The 22,560-nt window shown below is 40.6% G+C and overlaps 1 protein-coding gene across 11 annotated transcripts in view; it reads left to right on the top strand.

The window, feature by feature from the left end:
- Window positions 1-22,560, top strand: part of ST7 (suppression of tumorigenicity 7) — a 279,749-nt gene that overhangs the window by 200,915 nt on the left and 56,274 nt on the right. For all 11 annotated transcript variants that reach the window (XM_050785116.1, XM_050785115.1, XM_050785120.1 and 8 more), the window contains one exon: window positions 19,930-20,044. In XM_050785116.1, coding sequence (XP_050641073.1) covers window positions 19,930-20,044 — 115 coding nt within the window. The remainder of the gene's footprint in view (window positions 1-19,929; window positions 20,045-22,560) is intronic.

Below are 22,560 nucleotides of genomic sequence, written 5' to 3'. Positions count from 1 at the left end.
GCAAACTCTATACATGGTCTGCGAGGCCTCACATGATCTTGTCCCTGCCCTACTCCTCTGAACTCAGCTCATGCTACTCTTTTTCTAACTCACTAGGCTGGACTCACACTGGATTTCTTTTTGAGTGTGCCAAGCTTGCTTGATCCTTTCTTAGGACCTTTGCACAGGAATGGACTGATCCAGATCCTCACGTGGCTGGCTCCTCCTTGTCATTTAGGCCTAGCTGGAATAGCACTTTAGAATGGACCTTTCATGATCCCCAGTTGGAGGAGCACTATGCACAAACACTCATGGGCACACACACACTATTTTTTTTTTATTTATTTTTCTTATTTTTTAATTGCTCCTTCACTTTTGAAATTACTTATTTGTTTATTTACTTATTTATTGTCTGTATTCCTCACCTCCATTAGAAAATAAATTCTACAAGGGCAGGAACTTCATCTTCCATGGCACATGATAGATAGGCACTCAATTAATTTTTGTTGAATAAATGGATGGATGGGTGAATGCCTGGATGGGAAATAGAGGGGTACATGTTCCACCCCAAATCCTCATAAAAGTCAAGATAAGAGGACTTGACTAAGAATTTATGACCTCAGGCTGGGCGTGGTGTCTCATGCTTATAACCCCAGCATTTAGGGAGGACGAGGCAGGTGGATCCCTTGAGGTCAGGCATTCAAAACCAGTCTGGCCAACATGGTGAAACCCTGTCTGTACTAAAAATACAAAAATTAACTGGTGTGGTGGCACACGCCTGTAGTGTGTGCCTCCCAGCTACTTGGGAGGCTGAGGCAGGAGAATCGCTTGAACCCGGGAGGCGGAGGTTGCAGTGAGCTGAGATCATGACATTGCACTTCAGCTTGGGTGACAGAGCAAGACTCCATCTAAAAAAAAAAAAAAAAAAAATCTATATATATATATTGAATGAAGAAATATTTAGTTTCTTTAGTGAACACCTCTCTGATTGTAGAGCGGGCAGTCACTGTATTTCCATTAAATTTGGGGCAATGAGAAGGGTTGCTCAGCCCAGCTGCTCTGAAGTCAAGTGTTTAATTACATATGGCTACTGCCCCATAACCCACTCCTGCTTTCTGTCTCTGCCAGCTCCAAATTTGGAGCCTCTGTGAGGCTTTTCTCAGAACAGCTATAGCTTCCTGTGCTGTGGATTAATCAAGTCCCACTTAACAGTTTATCTTGGAGAAAATTGTTAAAATCTCTTGACTCTGCCAGCCATTCCTCCCACCTGCTTTCCTGTTTTCATCACAGGTATAGATTTCTCTCCTTTGACACCATTTTCTAATAATTTCAATAGGTTTCATTGCAGGGGAGAGGAGTAGCTAGGTTTGTTCAGTCTTCCATCTACATCTGTAAGTCTTTTGCTGAGTTCTTTTACTGCTGTTATATGGGCTGTATAGAGCCTTCACAAGTGGATCCAGAGTTTATGCATTAATAAATAACTCCATCTGGTGTTCTCATACATCACTGATTTTAGGGAGATAATTTTTTTAGATCTTTTGCTGAAGAGTCAAAGGTCATTTGATGCTGCTGCTTCAGAGTACAACACATGTCTGTCTGAGAGAGAGAGAGAGAGAAATGCTCACTCCTGTCTTGTGTAGTTTCCTGTTTCAACCTTGCCTTCTATTTTTCAGTAATAGAGAGACACAGTTCAAATATTCTGGGTTTAATTTAGTGGGTCCTGGTAGAATAACCCGAAGTGGATTGTGGGTTCAATTGGCAAGATTTAAGAGGTAGAGTTGAGAGAAGTTGGAGACTGGGTAAGTTTTTGTTTGCCTTTACTTTCAGGGTGGTGGGTGTTGTATGAGGAAGAGAGTAAGAAAGATAAGTCATAGATAACGTCTGGATTTCGTCCTGGGAAACTGGGCAGAAAACATCGTCATCATGGGGATTGAGATTGCAGTCTAAGTAGCTGGTTTATGGATGGGTGGGCAGGAGGAATGATTTCAGCTTCAGACCTGCTAAACCTAAGGGTCATCCAAATGGAAATATTTAGAAGGCAGTGGGATATACAGACCCTGAGCTTACGAGAGAGATATGGGCTAGAGGAAGTTCTGGGAAGGATCAGCATGGGAGGTGATTTAGATAGTGAGTGAAGATGAGATTATGGAGGAAAAAGTGAGTAGAGTTAACAAAGAGGAGGAGGAAGAAGTGCAGGATCGATCAGTCAAAGGAGACTTAAAAGAAGTGACCAGAGAAGTAGGAAAATAGTTTAGGACACTGCCATGAAATCCATAGCAACAGAATATCTTAGAGGGAGGAAATGGTCAACTGTATTAAATGCTGCAGAGAAAAATGTATATATGATCTGAACAATTCTTAGTCCAGTACTTGTCACACAATTACTCAGTAAATATTTGTTGTGGAGAAAACTATTTGTTACATTTTACTTCAAAGAGGTGGTTGGGAATTTGGCAAAAGCAAGATCAGTAGAATGTAAAGTGTATAAAACAGATTCCATTGTGTTATCTCCTGAATGTGAGGTAAGATGTCTACTGGAGTAGTAAAACTCTTGCAGTAACCTTAGATGGAAAAGAGAGAGGTGATGATACCTAGAAGGGAACCTGTAAGCAGTAGAAGACCTGAGCATGTGCCAGTGTTGATGGGAACATACTGAAAAGCAAGGGAGAAATTAAACATACGTATGAAAGAGAGGGGATCACTGATAGAATGAAGTCTGGAGGAGTGCAGCATGATGAATTCCAGAGCAAAGAAAGGGAGGATTAACTAAAGGAGTACTACAGAATGAATGTTTGTATTCTCCCCAAATTCATATGCCAAAGCTCTTCTCCCCACTGTGATGGCATATAAAGAGAGTGCCCTTTGGGAGCTAATTAGGTCATGAAGGTAGAGCCCTTACAGATAGGGTTAGTGCCCTTATAAGAAAAGGCAGGAGAGGATCTGTCTGTGCCATGTAAGGATGAAGCAAGAAGGTGGTCCTCTGCAAACCAGGAGGAGGGCCCTCACCAGAAACCAAATCTGCCAGGACCTGGATCTTGGACCTCCCAGCCTCCAGAACTGTGAGAAATAGATTTCTGTTGTTTAAGATGCACAGTCTGTGACATTCTCTGATAGCAGGCTGAGCAGACTAAGACAAAGAGGATTCTCTGTGTGGCTGATAGGGCTAGGAAGATGGATCTGGATGCAGGTGGGACCTGCAGTGGAGGAGTATGGTAGAGGTGAAGAGTGACCGGATTCCTGCCTGCTGACTTTTGTTTGCTTGATTAGATAGAAGACAGGGTCATCTGCTGGGAGTTAACTGCGAGGAGGTGGGTTAAGAGTATTAAGGGAGTGGTGGAATTTGCAGGAAAGAAGTCAGCAGAGAGGTAAAAATCCTGGAGGTTTACTGGGCAGTTTGGGCTCGATAGAGGTCAGAGATCAATATACTTTAGTTGCTCCTCTACACCTCATAGTTGTGCCCTTTGACCTGAATGTTGGAGCAGAAATGATAGACATCTGGGTTGATCTAGGGTGGGGGTGTTGCTATGTGAGTGGAATGAAAAGATGTGAGGAAGTCAGGAACTTGAGGAATTGGCAAGGAAATGGAAAGGTGATGGGCTGTGGGCTCTAGGTTGGAGAAGGGAGGAAGGGGAGGGAGGGTAAGAAGGGATGATGGATTCATTCTTTTTTAAAAGCAAGCATCTATAGAATGCCTCACACCAAAACAGACAACATCCCTACCAGCATGGGGAGGGGAGACATGGATGATAAAGACAGTTGCAGATAATGATAGGTGCCATAAAGAAACTAAACAGGCTGCCATGATAGGTAACAGGAGGGCCTAATTTAGATAAGTGCTTAGGAAGGGCCTCCCTAAGAGGTCATATTTTTGCTATCTAAAGGGTGAGAGGGAGCCAGCCCCATGAAGATCTGGTCAGAGGAAGAACTAATGCAGAAGTCCTGAAGCTGGGAAGAGTTTAGCAAGAATGAAAAGGAGGCTAAGGTGACTAAAGGGAAGGTCAGAATGAGATGAATTTGAAAAGGCAGGGAGCAGCCATGTCATTTAGGGCCTTGTAGTTTTGTAAGGAGTTTAGATTTCATTGTAAGTACAATGGGAAGCTTTTGAAGTGTATACAACAGAGGAGGGATGAGATCTTACTAAGCTACGTTGTCAAGAATGGAGAGCAGGAATGGAGGCAGGAGGCCAGTTAAGAGGTCATGATAGTATTCCAGGCAAGAGCTGAAGAGGGTTTGGATTAGGGAGTGGCAGTGAAGAAGTGGTTGTATGTGAGATATATTTGGACGTATATATCTCAACACCCTACCCTTGGTTCATAGCCCTTCTCTTGGTTTAAACCATCATCTCGCACTTGGAGTGTACTAACAGCCTTCCCTTTTAACTGGTCTTTCTGCTTCTACTCTTTATTCTAACTCCACATAGCAGAGAATGAAGCCATTGAAGGCATATGTAAGGTAATGTTACATTTGACTTCAAACCTTCCAGGGACCTCTCATCTCACTCAGAGTTTAAACTCTCAAAGTGGCCTACGGGGCTGTCCACAGCCCGGCTGCTGTGTTCACTATGCTCCAGCCATGCTGGCCGTCTTGCATTTGTTGAATACCCCAGACTCACTCCCACCTCAGAAACTTTACACTGCTGAAAACTTTGCCCAGCATGCTTCTCTTCCAGACATTCTCATGACTTGCTCTGTTATCAGTTTCTGTTTAAATGTCACCTTGCAAGGTAGCTTCCCTGATTGCTCTATTTAAAAATCACGTCTGCCTGTGCTGCACCAACATTCACGAACCCATTTCCCTGCTTTACTTATTCTCCTCAAAATTTATCATGATCTGACAGTCTATGGAATTTTTTTATTTGCTTATTTTCTGTTTCCTTTCCCTAGAATGCCATTTTCATGAGGAGAAGAATTTTGTATGCCTATTACTGTATCCCAGTACAATAGTGCCTGATACACAGTAACTACTCAGTAACTATTTGTAAGATGAATTGAATAGATTGTCTGTGGAACAAAAGAAATGGTATAATCAAGGAAAGTTAAAAGTGTACAGCTTTTTAGCCTGATCAACTTGGTGGTGGTCATACCATTTACTGAAAGAGGGATGACTAGGAGAGGAACAGGTTTTAAATGGTACAGTGGGCATTCTGCTTGTGTCATGTAGAGTTTCAGATACCTACTATAGCTCCAGGTAGGTATTGCAGGAAGGAAATTGGATGGAGGCCTGTGGATGGAGGCCTGGAACTCAGAGGTGAGGAGTCTGGGAGTTACCGACATATACAGGATTGAAAGCCCTGATGTTGAATAGGATCATGTATGTGGAGAGATAGAGAAGAGGGAAGTTTAAGAAGTGAGTCCCAGTGGTCTCCAACATTGACAGAGAAGCATCCAGTAGCTTCTGAGCAGGAGCAGCTGGAAAGGCAGGAGTAAAACCAGGAGAGTGTGATAACACGGGGTCTAAAAGAAAAAAGAATTTTTACAGGAATGAGACTGGCCCGAGAAAGATAAGGACAAAAAAGTAGAGAGGACAAGGCACTGGTGGTCTCAGTGAAATTAAAGAGGAAGTTTAATGGGAGTAATGGTGTGAGATAACCGGGGAGCAGTATGTTATGGTCATAGCATTGCACAGGTGAATTTCAAAGGAACATATCTAGATAACATCAAGCTCTGGAGTTTGGCCATGGAGTCTTCTTATTTTGAGAAGGTGAAACACTAAGAGTCTAGGTTACCAGATGGGATGTTCACATAGACTGAAATTATCTTTGTGGAGGGTAAGGCTTAAGGTCAAGAGTGAGAATATGGAGCTAGGCGCCAAAATCTTCAGTGTATGCGGGTGTGTTACCTGGTAGAATACATGGTAACAGAATGCTGGCGGGTGCTGGAAACATGATGGTATGAGCTTCTGAGGGGCAAGAACTGCTGCCCAAGGGCTGAGCGTTAATGATCTGGATGCACTTCAGGCAACATGGAGAAGCCAGCCCTACATCCTGCCTCATAGACAAAAGTTTTTTGGGCTAACTCAACAGCTGCAAAAGAAGCAGTGAACTCAGGCTAGTACTCTGTAAATAGCATGTGGACGTGTTGGGAAATGTGTGTTTCATGGACTCAGATTCCAGGAGGGTTCAGTGGAAAGACTTGGGGAGCGAAGAGAATGTTAGAAGGCAAAGTGAAGAGCAGTGTGTAGATGAATGTAAGAGGTTGGAGTACCAACCTTCTGCCTATTGCTATAGAAGAATCTTCCATAATAGTTAACTTTCAGCATGACCCTGTCATGAGATGCCTGCCAGCATGAATATTTGTTAATTGTGCCCCAGATAACCATATGCATTAATCTACTGAATAGAATTATTTACTATTACCCATGTGAATGCAGAAGGATGCCTGCCAAACACAATGATAGTGGTTTTGGCATAAAAAGTCCTTTCTGACAGTAATTGTTAGCCAGTGTGGTTAGCTGCTTGTTGAGGCCACTCTTGGCACAGGAGAGCAGTGCCATGTCATCACAGAGGGGGAGGAATGCTTATCGCCCTCTGTCGGTGGGCCTGCTTCCAAACCATTCAAAATATGCACCAAATTGCTCGGATTTGTTCATGATCTCCGGGCCAGGACACAGCCCTGTTTTAAGCTGTTTAAGGTGAGAAAGAAATGTTTTACTCAGAGTTACCCATCAGTTTTGAGGAGAGTATAAATCATTCTTCTCCCCAAGACAGCATGAGACCAGCCTTCTTTCCTCCCCTCCTCTCCAACAACCTCACTCTGGGGTTTGTGAAACTGCAGTTTGCCATAAAGTTTAGAGTACAGAAATTTCCTTCCTAATAACATAGATAAAACAGTGGTGCTCTCAGACCTTTGATTTTGGAAAGTTCTTAGATTCTTAAAGTTAGGTAAAGAATTGTCACTGAGGCAGGTAGAGGTAGAGGACAACCTTTGAAGATTTCCAAGTTTTGACCAGGTTTGCTTGTTGTTTTTGTCTGATTGAGAAACAAATGGAAAAGGAAGTTTTACACTGAAATGTTTTTGTTGGTCTGTGCATAAATGCAAAGCTTGTCTCATTCATTTTAATTTTTAAGGAAAAGCTTCCTCTTTGGACCAAACGGATCACAGTTTTGACAGGAAAAGTAGATAATTATTTAGATAAACGTCCAGCCCTTTGAGTCTTTGGGAGATACAAAACTCTCATTGGAAGATCATCAGCGTGTCTGCAACTGTTACTTCTCTTTAGTTCTCAATGATGGATGCATTTACATAATGCGCTCAGTTCAGTGAAGAACTAGTTAACTGGTGAACTAGTGAACGTGTGGATCATGTATTGACCATATTACTTTTCAATAGATGCAGCTTAATATTTGTCTTTAGATTTGTTGTGAAAATGACATTTTCTACTAGTGTATGTTTAGGCCTCTCAGGACTCAGTACTGCATTTTATAGTGATCTGTATAAATGGAATTCTCGTGGGCCTCTGAGGACTCTGGTAAACAATTCATTCTTCCCGTTCACGGCCCTTAGTGTCAGTAAAAAATTACTGACAAAATAATAACCATGCAATATACAGTGTCTTTTCTATTTTCTATTTATGCCTTTATTTGAAACTATAATTAAATAATGTCAAACTTGCAACTATAACAAAATAGTATCCGCTCTTTGAATATAATACAGGCCAAATTCTATAAACTTTAATTAGCCCAAGCTTGTATTGACCTCACTAGGAATCTGGCTGAGGATCTCTTTTAGTTAACCTCTGCCTTAAAGTATGTAAAAATTTTCCCATTGCCTTTCTCACTCAAGGAACAATACATGCATAGCTAAACTAATAAAATGCTTAAATAGATACAAATCAAACGTGAAAGGTTTAAACTGTTGTTTTCATCCTGTAAGTCAGCTGAGAAAAAGTATACAGACCGTAGTTCTAAATTATGTCCATAGAGTATTTCAAATCCAGTGAATTAACTCTGCCTTTTTTTTCCCATTTGAGCTCATAAATGTTAACCTCAGAAGTGCCTCAAATTCTTCCATTGAAATAAACTTGAACTGACAATAGCCAGATGATGTAAAATTGAAACTGAAATTCTATCCTTGGCCCATCCCATGTTCTTCCCCATAGGTATTAGAGGACTCATAGAAGAGTTAGCATTTTCATTCTATGTGAGCTGTAATATTTGGGTAAAAGAGGGCATATAAATTTCTTGCTGCCAAGAAAAAATCAATTACCAGTGTGGAGAAGATAGCGGGCAATAAATAAACAGAACTATGCTAGATACTGAGCACGTTTAAAGATTTATTTAGAATGACTTAGCTGATAGAAAACAGGCCTTTATATTTATCATATGCTTTCATTCAAAACTTGATATGGGAACTGCGGTCTTTTTGTAATAGAAAGGCTAATTATGTTACCAAGTATTTATTTGGTACATTATTTTAAAATAAGTAAATTGAGTTATGTTCTGTTGTGCAACTAAAAATGAAAACTATTCATACATAGCATAGCCGGGCGTGGTGACGCACGCCTGTAGTCACAGCTACTCGGGAAGCTGAGGCCGGAGAATTGCTGGAACCTAGAAGGCAGAGGTTGCAGTGAGCCGAGATCACGCCACTGCACTCCAGCCTGGGCAACAGAGCAAGAGACTCCGTCTCAAAAAACAAAAAACAAACAAAAAAGCAAGGCAGGCGCAGTAGCTCCTGCCTGTAATCCCAGCGCTTTGGGAGACTGAGGTGGGTGGATCACCTGAGGTGAGGAGTTCAAGACTATCCTGGCCAGCATGGTGAAACCCTGTCTCCACTAATAATACAAAAATTAGCCGGGTGTGGTGCCTAATTTAAATTTAATGCCTCAGCCTCCAGAGTAGCTGGGATTACAGGCAGGAGAATCGCTTGAACCCAGGAGGCAAAGGTTGCAGTAAGCTGACATCGCCCCACTGCACTCCAGCCTGGGTGACAGAGTGAAACTGTGTTTCAAAAAAAAAAAAAAAAAAGAAAAAGAAAAAGAAAGAAAGAAAAGAAAAGAAAACTATTCATATGTAGCAAATCAGATAGCACTTTGAAAATGTACTATATCTGTGTCAACGTTATTTATGGATAATGACCCCCTACGTGTCTGTGTGGGATCTCTACATGTAGTGGGAGCTAGGTGTTAGCCCCGTCTTACTGATGACGAAAATGAGCTCATCTGGTGCTAAGAAACTTCACTTTCCCTGGGTATCAACCCAGATCTATCTGATTGCAAAAGTGGTGCTGCTCTTGACTTCTATAATGTGCCCTCTCTCCCGTGACAATCCCTTTCATCTCTCCCTCTCTGTCTCCCATCCATCCATCCATCCATCCATCTACACATCCCCCACATATATGAGTTTGTGCATGTGTATATATACACATACATATACATGCATATATATACATATATGTATTTCTTCTCTTTTGTTTTGAAAACAATGTGCCAGAGAGTCATTAATGTGGTTTTAGAGAAGAAGCAAAAAGGAATTTTTGTGACCCCAGAATTGTATTAGGTAGTCTTATCTAGCCTAATCTCAACCCCAATACTAAGGGTTAGACAGGGAAGGGACTTACCTTATAGTTAATGTAACTGTTAGGCATTCTTCAGGATAAAATATTAATTCTTAAAGTTCCTTACACCCTGTCTGTCGGTGAACCTACTCTCTGAAACTCACGGAGAATTAAGAAGCGGGCCTCCAGCTATGCTTCCTGTGGGATTAGCAGTTATTATCTTGATATTATTATAGAATTCAAGTACAGAGTATTAAAATCTATTAAATCAAATTATTTTAGGGGAAAATTCTCTAAATAGTGTTCAATCAAAGACACTCTGGTTTTTTTGTTGTTTTTTTTTTTTTAAATGCCAACACCACCATAAGTAGCTACAGAGCCAAACCCCTGAAGGGAAGAAGTAATTTTGCCTCAAAAGGCACTTAGAAAATAAGAAAACAAATCAAGGTCTCATGAAAATTAAGCTCTTTAAGAATTACATATGAAAAGTACATCTCACAAACACCCTATTTTTGAGGAAGAAACTTTTAAAACATAAAAATGTATGCAGAATGTTGTGTAAAAATCATAGCTGCACTGCTTAGAATTTAAAATAAGTAATAATACATAGTAACAAATTCATTAGTTAAAATTTTTGCATTTTTCCCTTCACCTTCTTTCCTTTTATTTTTTATTTTTTTCTTTTTTCACCTTCTTTTTTTACAAGAAATAAAATAATGTAGATAAAGCTGTGGCCCTCATCTGACCACCGCTCACACTATTCACCTTCCCTGAGGCACCAACGAGTCTGTTTTTTCAGTTTTCTTTCTTTCTTTCTTTTTCTTTTTTCCAAGATGAAGCCCTGCTCTGTTGCCCAGGCTGGAGTGCAGTGGCGCAATCTTGGCTCACTGCAGCCTCTGTCTCCTGGGTTTAAGTGATTCTCCTGCCTCAACCTCCCAAGTAGCTGGGATTACAGGCATGCGCCAGCATGTCCAGCTAATTTTTGTATTTTTAGTAGCGACGGGGTTTCACCATGTTGGCCAGGCTGGTCTCAAACTCCTGACCTCAAAGTATCTGCCTGCCTTGGCCTCCCAAATTGCTGGGATTACAGGTGTGAGCTACCACACCCGGCCCTCATTTTGTTTTCTGATATTTCCATGATATAGCCCATAAACTATACATTGTATTGTTTTGTGTTCATTTTTGGTTTTAATTATATCATATCAGATTTTAGAACAGATATAGTGTATTTACTCACTGAAAACTACTTGATTTTGGTGACTTGTATATGCAGTTGATCTCAGCCTTATGTGTTCGTCTTATCTTTCTAACTACTGAGGTTCTAAGTATAATTTGCTCTCATTTCTATGACTTGCCTTTAAGAATAACAATCAGTTGCCACTTTTTGTGAAAATAAAAAATTATCGATTATCTTTTATGCAATAGGTAGGGGTCAGTCTTAATGAACTGTGTGTCCTGATGCCTAGCATATAGCAAGGATTTCATATTTGTTAATGTTTACTGAATGAATGATTAATGTTTACTGAATGAATAATCCTTTTAGATAAGGAAAAAAAAAATAAAACTGCTTGATTTTTGTCCACATTAAGATATCTTAAATTCTAACCCATTTCTTTTTTCTGCTGAATAGCATTTTGTCATATAAGTATACCCCATTATCTGTTTAGTCCACTATTTGTGATGAGATTTTCCTCATCCCTAGTGAATGTCCGCACACTGGGGATATTTACTACGGATGAGGAAAATCCCATCATAAATAGTGGACTAAACACAGTCTCCAGGGGATGTAGCCGGGAGAAGAGGTGCTGGGTTGTACGGTAGGCTTTTTCCATTTTGCTACAGTCTGCCAAACCAGCTGTGTATAAGAGATGTTATGTTTTTAGAATATAGTATCATTATGAAACTTCTTTTATGAAGATATTTTGGCTTTTACATTTTATTCCTATTAACCAGGAGTTGGCAAACTAAGGCCTGTGGGCCAAATCTGGTTTCCTACCTGTTTTTGTAATTAAAGTTCACTGTAGTCATCCTACACTGGTATGGAACATTAGCAGTTATTCCTTCTGTTGAGCTATAATTTTATATCTTTTAACAAATCTCTCTCTATCCTCTGCCCTTCCCAGCTTCTAGTATCCTCTGTTCTACTTTTTAGTTCTAGGAGCTCAACTTTGTTTTTCTTCTGCATAGGAATGAGAACATGCGTGATTAACTTTCCGTTCCTGGCTTATTTCGCTTAACATAATAGTGTCCTCTGGTTTCATCCATCTTGCTGCAAATGATAGGATTTTATTCTTTTTTATGCCTGGGTGATATTTCATTGTGTATATGCCACACTTTCCTTATCCATTCATCTGTAGTTGGACACCTATGTTGATTCCATGTCTTGGCTATTGTGAATAGTGCTGTAGTAGAGATGTGGGTGCAGACGTCTCTTTGATATACTAATTTCCTTTCCTTTGAATAAATGCCCCGTAGTGGGATTGCTGGATCATATGGTTATTCTATTTGTAGTTTTTTTTTGAAGAACCTCCATACTGTTCTCCATAGTGGCTATACTAGTTTACAGTCCTACCAAAAGTGTATAAGAATTTCCCTTTTTCTGCATTCTTGCCAGTGTTTGTCATTATTTATTTATTTATTTATTTTTGATCTTTTTTACAATAGCCATTCTAACTGGAGGGAGATGATACTACATTGTGTTTTTGATTTGCATTTCTCTGATAATTGTGAGGTTGAGCATTTTTTCATATATTTGTTGGTCATTTGTATGTCTTCTTTTGACAAGTATCTGTTTGGATAATTTGACCATTTTTTAATTGGATTGTTTGTTGTTTTGCTGTTGAGATGTTTGAGTTCCTTGTATATTCTGGGCATTAATCCCATCAGAGAAGTAGTTTGCAAATATTTTCTCCTATAGGTTGTCTGTCTTGTAACTCTGTTGTTTCCTTTGGTGTGCAGAAGCTTTGTAGTTTGACATAATCCTATTTATTTTTCCTTATGTTACCTGTGCTTTTGAGGTCTTATTCTAAAATATTTTCCCAGACCAATGTCCTGAAGCATTTCCCCTCTGTTTTCTTCTAGTGGTTTTATAGTCTTGGACCTTACATTGAGGTTTTTGGAAGCAGTCTACAGTTTTGCTGCAATCTCTATCAAAATACCAATGACATTCTTCATAGAAATAGAAAAGCAATCCTAAAATTTGTATGGAACCACAAAAGACCCCAAATAGCCAAAGCAATTCTAAGCAAAAAGTACAAAGCTGGAGTCATCATACTATAAATTGTTTTAACCCAAACTGCATGGTACTGGCATCAAAACAGATACAGGCCGGGCGCAGTGGCTCAAGCCTGTAATCCCAGCACTTTGGGAGGCTGAGACGGTCGGATCACGAGATCAGGAGATCGAGACCATCCTGGCTAACACGGTGAAACCCTGTCTCTACTAAAAAAAAATACAAAAAAATTAGCCGGGCGTGGTGGCGGGTGCCTGTAGTCCCAGCTACTTGGGAGGCTGAAGCAGGAGAATGGCGTAAACCCGGGAGGCGGAGCTTGCAGTGAGCTGAGATCCGGCCACTGCACTCCAGCCTGGGCGACAGAGCGAGATTCCGTCTCAAAAAAAAAAAAAAAAAAAAAAAAAAAAAAAAAAAACACACACACACACAAACTGATGGAACAGAATAAAAAGGCCAGAAATTCATCCACATATCTATAGCCAACTGATTTTGACAAAGGTGCCAAGAACACTCATTGGAGAAAGGACAGTCTCTTCAATAAACGGTGTTGGGGAAACTGGATATTCATATGCAAAAGAATAAAACTAGACCCCCACCTCTCACCCTCTATTTTATTATTTTTAGTTTTTTTTAAATTATCTAATATTCAGCCACATAAATAAGATGATTTCAGAATGTGATAGAAACAACGGAAAGTCGTGATATGAGGGGTGGGTGGTGACATTAGGTAGGGTGGTAGAGAGAGTCTGAGAAGATGCCATATGAACTAAGACCCAGGAGATGAAAAAAACAAAGCTCAGAGAGGTTAAATAATTTGTGCAAATTCACACAGGTAGTAAATGGCAGAGGTTGGATTTTAATTCAGGAATAACTTTAAATTTAGGACTCTTTCCTCTGTAATACATCTATCTTCTTAAATTCATGTAAACACAATACAAAGATGATACAGTAGTATTGTGTGAGAAGCGTAAGCAAAATGGTTTAGTTCTGGACTTGGCAACCCAGAAACTAGGGTTCTGATGTTTTGAAATTTGGACTCAGTGCTGATGACTGAGTTTGGATCATAATCCCAGCACTAACTTGGCTGAATCACTTAAACTTGCAGCCTTTATTGTTTTTTGGTGGGGCGGGGGCGGGAGGGAGCTCGTCTGTAAAGTGAGGAGGGTGTTTGGATGATCTCCATGGACTCTTCTGGCTCTCACTTTCTACGATGCTGTGACTTTAGGAGGTGACATTTGATCTGGGCTTTGGAGGGCGGGGTGATTTTGACAGGCTGCCTTGTAAATGAGGGGAAGAGGTATTCCAGGTGGTGAAAACAGTTCGAGCAGAAACACGGTGGCTAGGAACAGTAGACAGGATTCTGGGAATGGTGCATAATAATCTGGTTTGACAAGACTAGAATTTAATCCTGCAGAAGACAGGAGAGGCCGGAGGAATCTGGCCTTGAACTGAGAGAGGGCCTTAAAAGTTATGCTTAAGAGCTGGGAATTGTTTCCCTGGAATTGCAGAATTTGAAAGGTTCTTGGTCCTTTCTTTAGTATCCCTGTCCCATGACGGGCTTCTCTGTATATAAGTAGTTATGGTGACAGAGACTTCTCTAGACCATCTATTCCATTTTCAGACAGTTCTAAGTATAAGAAAATTCTGAGCATTGAGTCAAAACATACAGGTTCTACCTATACCTTGTCCAAGGTGTAGATAATGGAAGATTATAAATGATAAAGAACATGTTTAGGGATATGTAATTCAATGGCCTGAAGTAGAGCTGTGGCAGCAGACATATAATATTATAACATGTACTCTAAAGCAATAGAAATGTAAAGCCTTTAAAAAGTATTCCAGTCATGAAGTGTGTGTTGAGCACCTATGATAGGTTGGTCACTGACGAAGAATACAGCAATAAGGCAAAGTTCCTGCTCTCATGTTCTTCTCAGACTCATGGAGAAGATGGACCAGTAGATGATTGTGACAAGGACTCTGGTAGTTCAGGCCAGGAGTACTTAACCTGCAGATGAAGGTAAGAGGTCAGGAGTCAGGGGCCAGGTAAAGATTTCCTGGAAATTGAGGAGTAACCAGATTGACCAAGATGGGAGAGCACTCCAAGGGGGAGGAGCTTGGATAGATGCATGAGTGAACGTGGCCTGTTTAAGGAACTGAAAGCTGTTCTATGCCAGGTGTGTGGTGTGTGTGAAGTGGCTAGAAGTGAGGCTGGCACGGTAGACAGGGACTTGTCACAAGGGGCTGTGTTCGCCTTGCCAAGCATTTTAGATTATATCCGGAATTGAGTGAGAAGCCAGTATTCCTAAAAATGGCTGTCCCCCTCCCCAGTTCATAGAATGAATGTTAGAACAAAATTTTCAAAAATTAGAACATATAGAAAATATGAAGGAAGAAATAAAAATCACCTTTAATATCAACTAGAAATAACTGCTGTTAACATTTTAGTATATTAGTATAATTTAGTATATTGGTATAATTTTAGTGTATTTCTAACCAAGTATGTTTCTATGCATAGGCTCATAAGAAAAGCATGATTTTATTGCAAAATATAGTTTGTATCCTGCTTTCTCTAGTGTAATATTGTATGCCAGCATTTCCCAGGCCATGCTGTTGAAAGTTTTTTGAGAACTTAAATTCTAATGACAACATATAATAGCCCACAAGGTGACTATAGTTTATTATACTTAAATATCTCATAATGGGTTAATGCATTTTAAAAATTTTTACTATTACCAATAATGTGATAAACAGCTTTGTAAATTTGTATTCACATCTGATTATTTCCTTGGGATAAATCTCGTCATGTCAGTGGTTGCCTTTTAAGCAGGAGTGTGATGGACTCACTTGTGTATAAGAGTCTTCATGGGCTGGGTGCGGTGGCTCATGCCTGTAATCCCAGCACTTTGGGAGGCCGAGGCGGGCAGATCACGCGGTCAGGAGATGTAGACCATCCTGGCTAACACGGTGAAACCCTGTCTCTACTAAAGATACAAAACATTAGCCGGGCGTGGTGATGGGCGCCTATAGTCCCAGCTACTCGGGAGGCTGAGGCAGGAGAATGGCATGAACCCAGGAGGCGGAGCTTGCAGTGAGCCCAGATGGCACCACTGCACTCCAGACTGGGTGACAGAGTGAGACTCCATCTCAAAAAAAAAAAAAAAAAAAAAAAAAAAAGCCTTTATGACTGCATTGGAAGGGTGGATTGGAAAGAGGTGATTGGAGGCAAATGGACAAATGCAGATGCTATTGGAGCAATTTAGGTAATATATGAGGGCATAAGTTACTGGCAGCATGGTTAGAGAAAAGAGAGATAGTAATGATTCTTAAGGTGTATGTTTGCATAACAGAGCTTTCAGTGAATGTAATGAAAGCTATCAACATGTTTTAAATATCAACTCAGGGGTTGCAGGCCTCTCAAGTGGCTGTAAGGAGAAGAGGGTGACAAGAGTTTAATGGTTCTTTTCTCTGAGATAGGAAATACCAAGGAGGGAAGAACAGGTTTGAAGGGTTGGCCTGGGAAGAGGGAAATTGTCAGCTCAGTATTAGGTGTGTTGCCTTTAAGGACACTGAGGTGAAACTGTCAGGAAGACAGTTGGCAGGATGTTAGGTTGTAGAAGTCATCCCCGTGGAGATGCTGATGCTGAGACCCTGGAAATGACAACGGTTCTAGAGATCAGGGTGTTTAAGATAAGAGGATGCAGGACATAACCTGCAAGAAGACTTACTCCTAAGTCAGATACAAGGGGAAACTAGAAAAGGAGCTGTGAGATAAGTATGAAGAAAACCAGAAGAGAATACTGTTGAAGAAGCCAAGAGAGGCAAGCGTTTCAAAGAAAAAGCTATCAGACTTTCAAATGATGCAGAGGTCAAGCAAGAAAAGGGCGGAGGGTGTCCACAGGAGCAATCTCAGTCACCCGTAGATGGGGACAAGCAGATTCAGGTTGTGCAGAGGCAAGCCAGATTGTAGCGAAGCAGTGTGGAGTAAACAGAGCCAAGGGAGTTGTGGGCTTTTCTCTAAGATAGCTTGTTTGAGGGGCTGGAGAGGGCAGTGGAGGCAGCAGAGGGTTCACTTTTTCTTCCTGTTTATATTAAATTAGGAAAGCTAGATTTACGAATTGTCATATGACTTTAATTACCTCTCCAACATTTGCTTTTTACCATGTTTAAAATCCTTTTATTGGTGATGTGTTTTTGAACACAGTTTACCCTGTCTGAGCTTCCAATGAAAGCACTGTTGTTTAAGCTCCTAGCATCTTACCTCAAGTTCTGTTGGAACCGGGTGAGACCTCATGTTTGCATATGCGGTCTCACTGAGTTTTAATAAGACTCAGTTTTTAAGCTTCAGCAAGTAATATTTGGAATTGTACTTTTTAAATTATAGAATATGATTTGCGTCCTTGAAGTTTGATCATTACCTGAAGAATTGGCTGAAAACAATAAATGTTTAAATGTTGCAATTTAGAGAATGTCTTTATTGTGTTGCCAAATGCTGAATGACAGAGAGCTTTAATTCTAACTAGCTTTAATTAGAAAGAGAAAAAAAATCAAAGAGTAATGTCAACTAGAATCAAAATGAACCAGAACAAGAAGTACTTTATTGGTTACAGAACATCAGCAATGTGTGGTATAGTCTTATTCACTTCCTTTATCAACAGTGAAAATACTGCAGGCCTCTCTGGGGAAGTTCGGACCATCAGTCTTACTGAACGCGTAATCAGTTTAATAGGGGTTTTTCATTAGTAATATGATGCTTTTTTGGGCTGCAGAAAATTATTTATTTTTAAAGATAGGGTAAATGATTCTTGGCTTTAAAAAACAAAGCGATATGGTAAATGTTACTAATGATGGAAGAACTGGATGGTCAATGCAGTATATTCACTGATTTTTTGCTTGGCAGTGAATTAGCCTATTTTTGAGTATTATTTCTCTCAGCATAATTACTTTAAAGATGTTGACATCGAAAACAGTTACCACTTTTTTAGAGGTTATTATGTTATAATAGATAGCAGTTATCCAGGTAGAGGATTAGAGGAGAATATATCTGTGATTCTGCTCTGTAAAGAACCTGGTTACCTTTCTTTTAAGATAACATTTTACTTTTCTTTTTTTTGAACCTGGTTATCTTTGTTTTAAGATAAGATTTTACCTTTCCTTTTTTTTTGAACCTGGTTAACTTTCTTTTAAGATGAGATTTCTTCTTTTTCTTCTTCTTCTTCTCCTCCTCCTCCTCCCTCCTCCTCCTCCCTCCTCCTCCTCCCTCCTCCTCCTCCTCCTCCTCCTCCTCCTCCTCCCTCCTCCTCCCTCCTCCTCCTCCTCCTCCTCCTCCTCCCCTCCTCCTCCTCCCTCCTCCTCCTCCTCCCTCCTCCTCCTCCTCCCTCCTCCCCCTCCTCCTCCTCCCCCCTCCCTCCTCCTCCCCCCATCCCCCCCTCCTCCCCCCATCCCCCCCTCCTCCCCCCCCCCCTCCTCCCCCCCCCCCCCCTCCCCCTCCTCCTCCCCCCATCCCCCTCCTCCTCCTCTTATTCTTCGAGATGGAGTCTCACTCTGTTGCCCAGCCTGGAATGCAGTGGCATGATCTCAGCTCACTGCAACCTCCACCTCTCAGGTTCAAGCAATTCTCCTGCCTCAGCCTCCTAAGTAGTTGGGACTACAGGTGCGTGCCATCGCACCTGGCTAATTTTTGTATTTTTAGTAGAGAGGGGGTTTTGCCATGTTGGACAGGCTGGTGTCAAACTCCTGACCTCAGGTGATCCACTTGCCTCGGCCTCTCAAAGTGCTGGGGTTATAGGCATGAGCCACTATGCCTGGCCAGATTTTACCTTTCTTGAAGATAAAAAATTTACTCTGAAATTCTTTGTCTTTCTTCTTTCTCTTTGCTTCCCAGTGAAGTTCAATATTGTATCTTTTAACTCCCTTTGGGCCTCTCTTCATCCTCATCCAGTCTAGAACCCTTGGACCATTCCTTTAATCATTCGTTCACCACCATAGTCCAGTCTCTTGCTCCTTGAATTTTATTGAACCTAATTCAGTCCACCCAGGCTCAACCTAATCATTTGACATCTTGCTACTGTACCTGGGCTGCTGGCCACTGCTAGGTAAAACTTGACCACCATGCAATTATAACCTCTATAAATTTATGGTCTCCAGTCTGTTAGGCCCTCAAGACAGCCTTAGCAATTTTTTCTTTTTTTTTTTTCCTGAGCAGTTCACCACCGTGTGGCTGTTTTTTACTTTCACCCCATCTTTAAGCTTCTTCCCTGACACCTATTAGTCTCAGAAGATGATCTTGGCCCCGGTTTTATGGAGGCCACCAGGCAGGAACTCGTAAACCTTCCTCTTTACTACCACCCCCATCACTACCTACAAATTTTCTTTTAACCCATGTCACTTCCTAGCTATTTTTCTACTTTGTCTCCCTAACTTTGCCACTAGGCTACTTGAAAGAGTAGGGCCCCCTTGTTTACTCTTCTACAGTCTGGCTTCCGTCCAAACTGCTGCTGGCGAAGTTACCAGTGACCTAACTGGTAAAGCCTGTGAGATATTTTTCATCCTTTACCTTGTTTGGTTTTTCCATGGCATTTTATCTTTATTGAGCATTTTCTTCAACTTTTATGAAAACCTCTCTTTGAATCTTATCCCACCTTATCGGAAAAGAAAGAAGCATTTAATGATTTACAAAATAATAATTGATATGAACTCTTATAGCCCAATATTAATTATACTTTTAAGAATTGAATTATACTTTTATATAAATACAATTCAGTATTATACTTTAAAAATAAGAGATGCTGTAATCTCAGCACTTTGGGAGGCCGAGGTGGGTGGATCACGAGGTCAGGAGATCAAGACCATCCTGGCTAACATGGTGAAACCCCATCTCTACTAAAAATACAAAAAATTAGCCGGGCATGGTGATACGTGCCTGTAGTCCCAGCTGCTTGGGAGGCTGAGGTAGGAGAATCGCTTGAACCTGGGAGGTGGAGCTTGCAGTGAACTGAGATCGCACCGCTGCACTACAGCCAGGGCAACAGAGCAAGACTCCATCTCAAATAATTAAATAAATAAGAAATGCTTATTCCTTAAAATGCTTAACTCTAGTAATCATTTTACTGTGTGTGTATATATATAAACGTGATATATACAGTAAATATGTACAATAAAATATGTACATTAAAAGTATAAGACATACATAATATACTAATTATTCCTTGGTTTCTTCTGCCCTAGTTAATGAAGGAGTTCCCCCTTCTGAGCATGTTCAATATCCATGAAAACCTTTTAGAAGCCCTTCTGGAACTACAAGCATATGCTGATGTTCAGGCAGTCTTAGCTAAGTATGATGGTAAGTCCTTGGGTATTTTTATTTACTTGACTGTTCCTCTTTTGATGTATTTTCCCTGATTAGATTGGAAGGGTCATTTTAAATAGCACAGCAGTTTTGTAACCTTACTCTTACAGAATTTTCACCTACAGTTTTATGATGGTGTTTGGTAGAACCTTAGAATTTCATGGTTAGCAAGGACCAGAAATGTGACATGGCGTGTGTCCCGTTCCTCTCCTTCCCTCCCTACAGGCTCCCCTCGTGCTCTCCCCATCAGGCAGTTATGTCTACTCTGCTCTATTACCTCTGTGGTCAGGAATCACCCAGAACCTCACAGGCAGTACCTATCCTGTAGGGGCAGCACTGACTGTTAGAGCTCTTGCTATAACTCCACATCAGTTCACTGTGACCACTGCCTACTGGGCACATTACCCTTTGGAGCAATGTAGAACAGCTAGTATCCCTTGCACATGTGACAACTCAGTAAATATTGGAAGATGAAATCAGATCCCCTTCATCCCAGCTCCTCTCCTTAGCAGCAGAATATCCCGATTTCTTTAAACAGCAGGCTTTGAAGTCCCTTTGCCATTCTGGTTACTCAGTCATGAACTTATTCCATTTTGCCTGTTCCTAAGAAATCAGAAAAATAAGCTGGCACATCCTAGATATTTTAAAACTCTAATGTTCATATTGTCATTATCCATGAATTCATGATTTGATTAATTGGACAAAAATTGTCCACATAATTACCTGCCATGACATAGTTACTAAAATATCTGCGGAGCTTCATACTATTCTGCTTCATTTCAGCAACCATCTTCCTAAAGTGTTTGCTTGTAAAATGGATATAGGGAATGATTACTTATTATATAATCATTTTTTGGTTTATGAAATATTTTTTCTTTAGTAAGCATCTTCAGTGCATTTAAAGCATTATTCAGATTACAAAGCATATAGAGCAAACTATACCATTTGGGTCTTTTTTTTTTAGAGATAGGGTCTTCCTCTCTGTTGCCCCAGATGGAGTAGTATAGTGGTGTGATCATAGTTCACTATAACCTTGAACTCCTGGGCTCCAGCCATCCTCCTGCTTCAGTCTCCCAAGTAACTAGGACTATAGGAGTGTGCCATCATACTTGGCTAATTTTTAGGGTTTATTTTTGTAGAGACTGTTTATCATTATGTTACCCAGGCTGGTCTCAAACTCCTGGCCTCAAGTGAACTTCTCACCTTGGCCTCCCAAAGCACTGGGAGTACAGGCGTGAGCCACCACACCTGGCCATTGGGTCTTATTTTTGACACATTTCTTCGTAAAGAATCTCTGAAATGGGTGAGAGTTGTTATCTCCTATAGTTGAGGGAACTCAGGCATTATGAGATTGTTTTTGTTTTTGTTTCATTTTCTTCAAATTCTTGCTCAAATTTATGGAAACTAACAGCCTTCAGCCAGTGATGGCATCATTTTGCCTGTGCAGACATGAGTACCCTGTGTAACAAGATATTTGCCACCTAGTATGGAACTGATTTTAGAAACAGAGAAAAGTATTTGTGGAGCACCTTAAAGTAAACAAAATAAACACTGTTCGGCTTTCATGTCAGCTCACTTGTATTCTCTATTTATATGCTAAAATCTTACTCATGGTTCAGCTAAACAGTGGTCCAAGCTTAGGGGTCTAAACTGTTGGGCTGCTTTGTAGGCAAAAATCCTCATACGTTGACATTCTTTTAGTACCAAAGGAATTCAGTCCCATGACCATGGGTTCAGGTGGCAGTACTCTTTTCCAAATGCCACTCTGTAGCCATCAGTGCCATAGCAATCCCTAATGCTGACCTGTACTCAATCTGATATATCAAGCCTTAAGAAATAAAACTTTAATTAGTAGAGCCTTTGGGACGGCAAGCCTCTTAAGGCTCCTTTCATGAAGATCTCTGTTCATTACAGAAATCATCAGCCTTGTGTTATAAGACTGATTGTAAAATAAAGAAATGGAACTCCCCATTGTATCTAACTATCCCATTGCACAGCCTCTGTTCCACAACATCCAAAAGCTGATTTATTAGATTCTGATAATATATGTTCGCATCATTTGTTACAACAGCTCGTCCCACCCTCCACTGAAACTTGGCTCACACTTTGAAAAATTCTTTTGTTGCAAATGGACAAACTCACCATACCAAGGCCCTTGTGTTGAGCTTTGTTTATGTTGTGTACCTGGCAACAGAGATGATGTTCTTGTTCATTATTCATGGAAAAAGAGCCTCATTAGTGGCAGGACACATATTGTTGCTGAGATGCCTCGTTAGGGGTTTTGAGTTCAGCAGTTGTCAATAGAGTACAGATGACCTAACACCGAGTGAATTCTGAAGGGAGTTTTGGTGCTGACTTGGCTCAGGCCTGTATCATTTACAGTAGAAATATAATGAAGTGGCTGCTGAAGTTACTGTTCTTATGGGTTGAGCTGCAGCCACTGAAGATTGTGGAAAAACATGCCTCTTGTTTCTCACCCCATATCATGAAATGGGTTCTTTCAAGTTCAT

This window comes from Macaca thibetana, chromosome 3, assembly GCF_024542745.1.
Source record: "Macaca thibetana thibetana isolate TM-01 chromosome 3, ASM2454274v1, whole genome shotgun sequence".
Classification (NCBI taxonomy): domain Eukaryota; kingdom Metazoa; phylum Chordata; class Mammalia; order Primates; family Cercopithecidae; genus Macaca; species Macaca thibetana.
The sequence above is the reverse complement of the archived record's forward strand: the minus strand, read 5'-3'. Positions and strand labels throughout refer to the sequence as shown.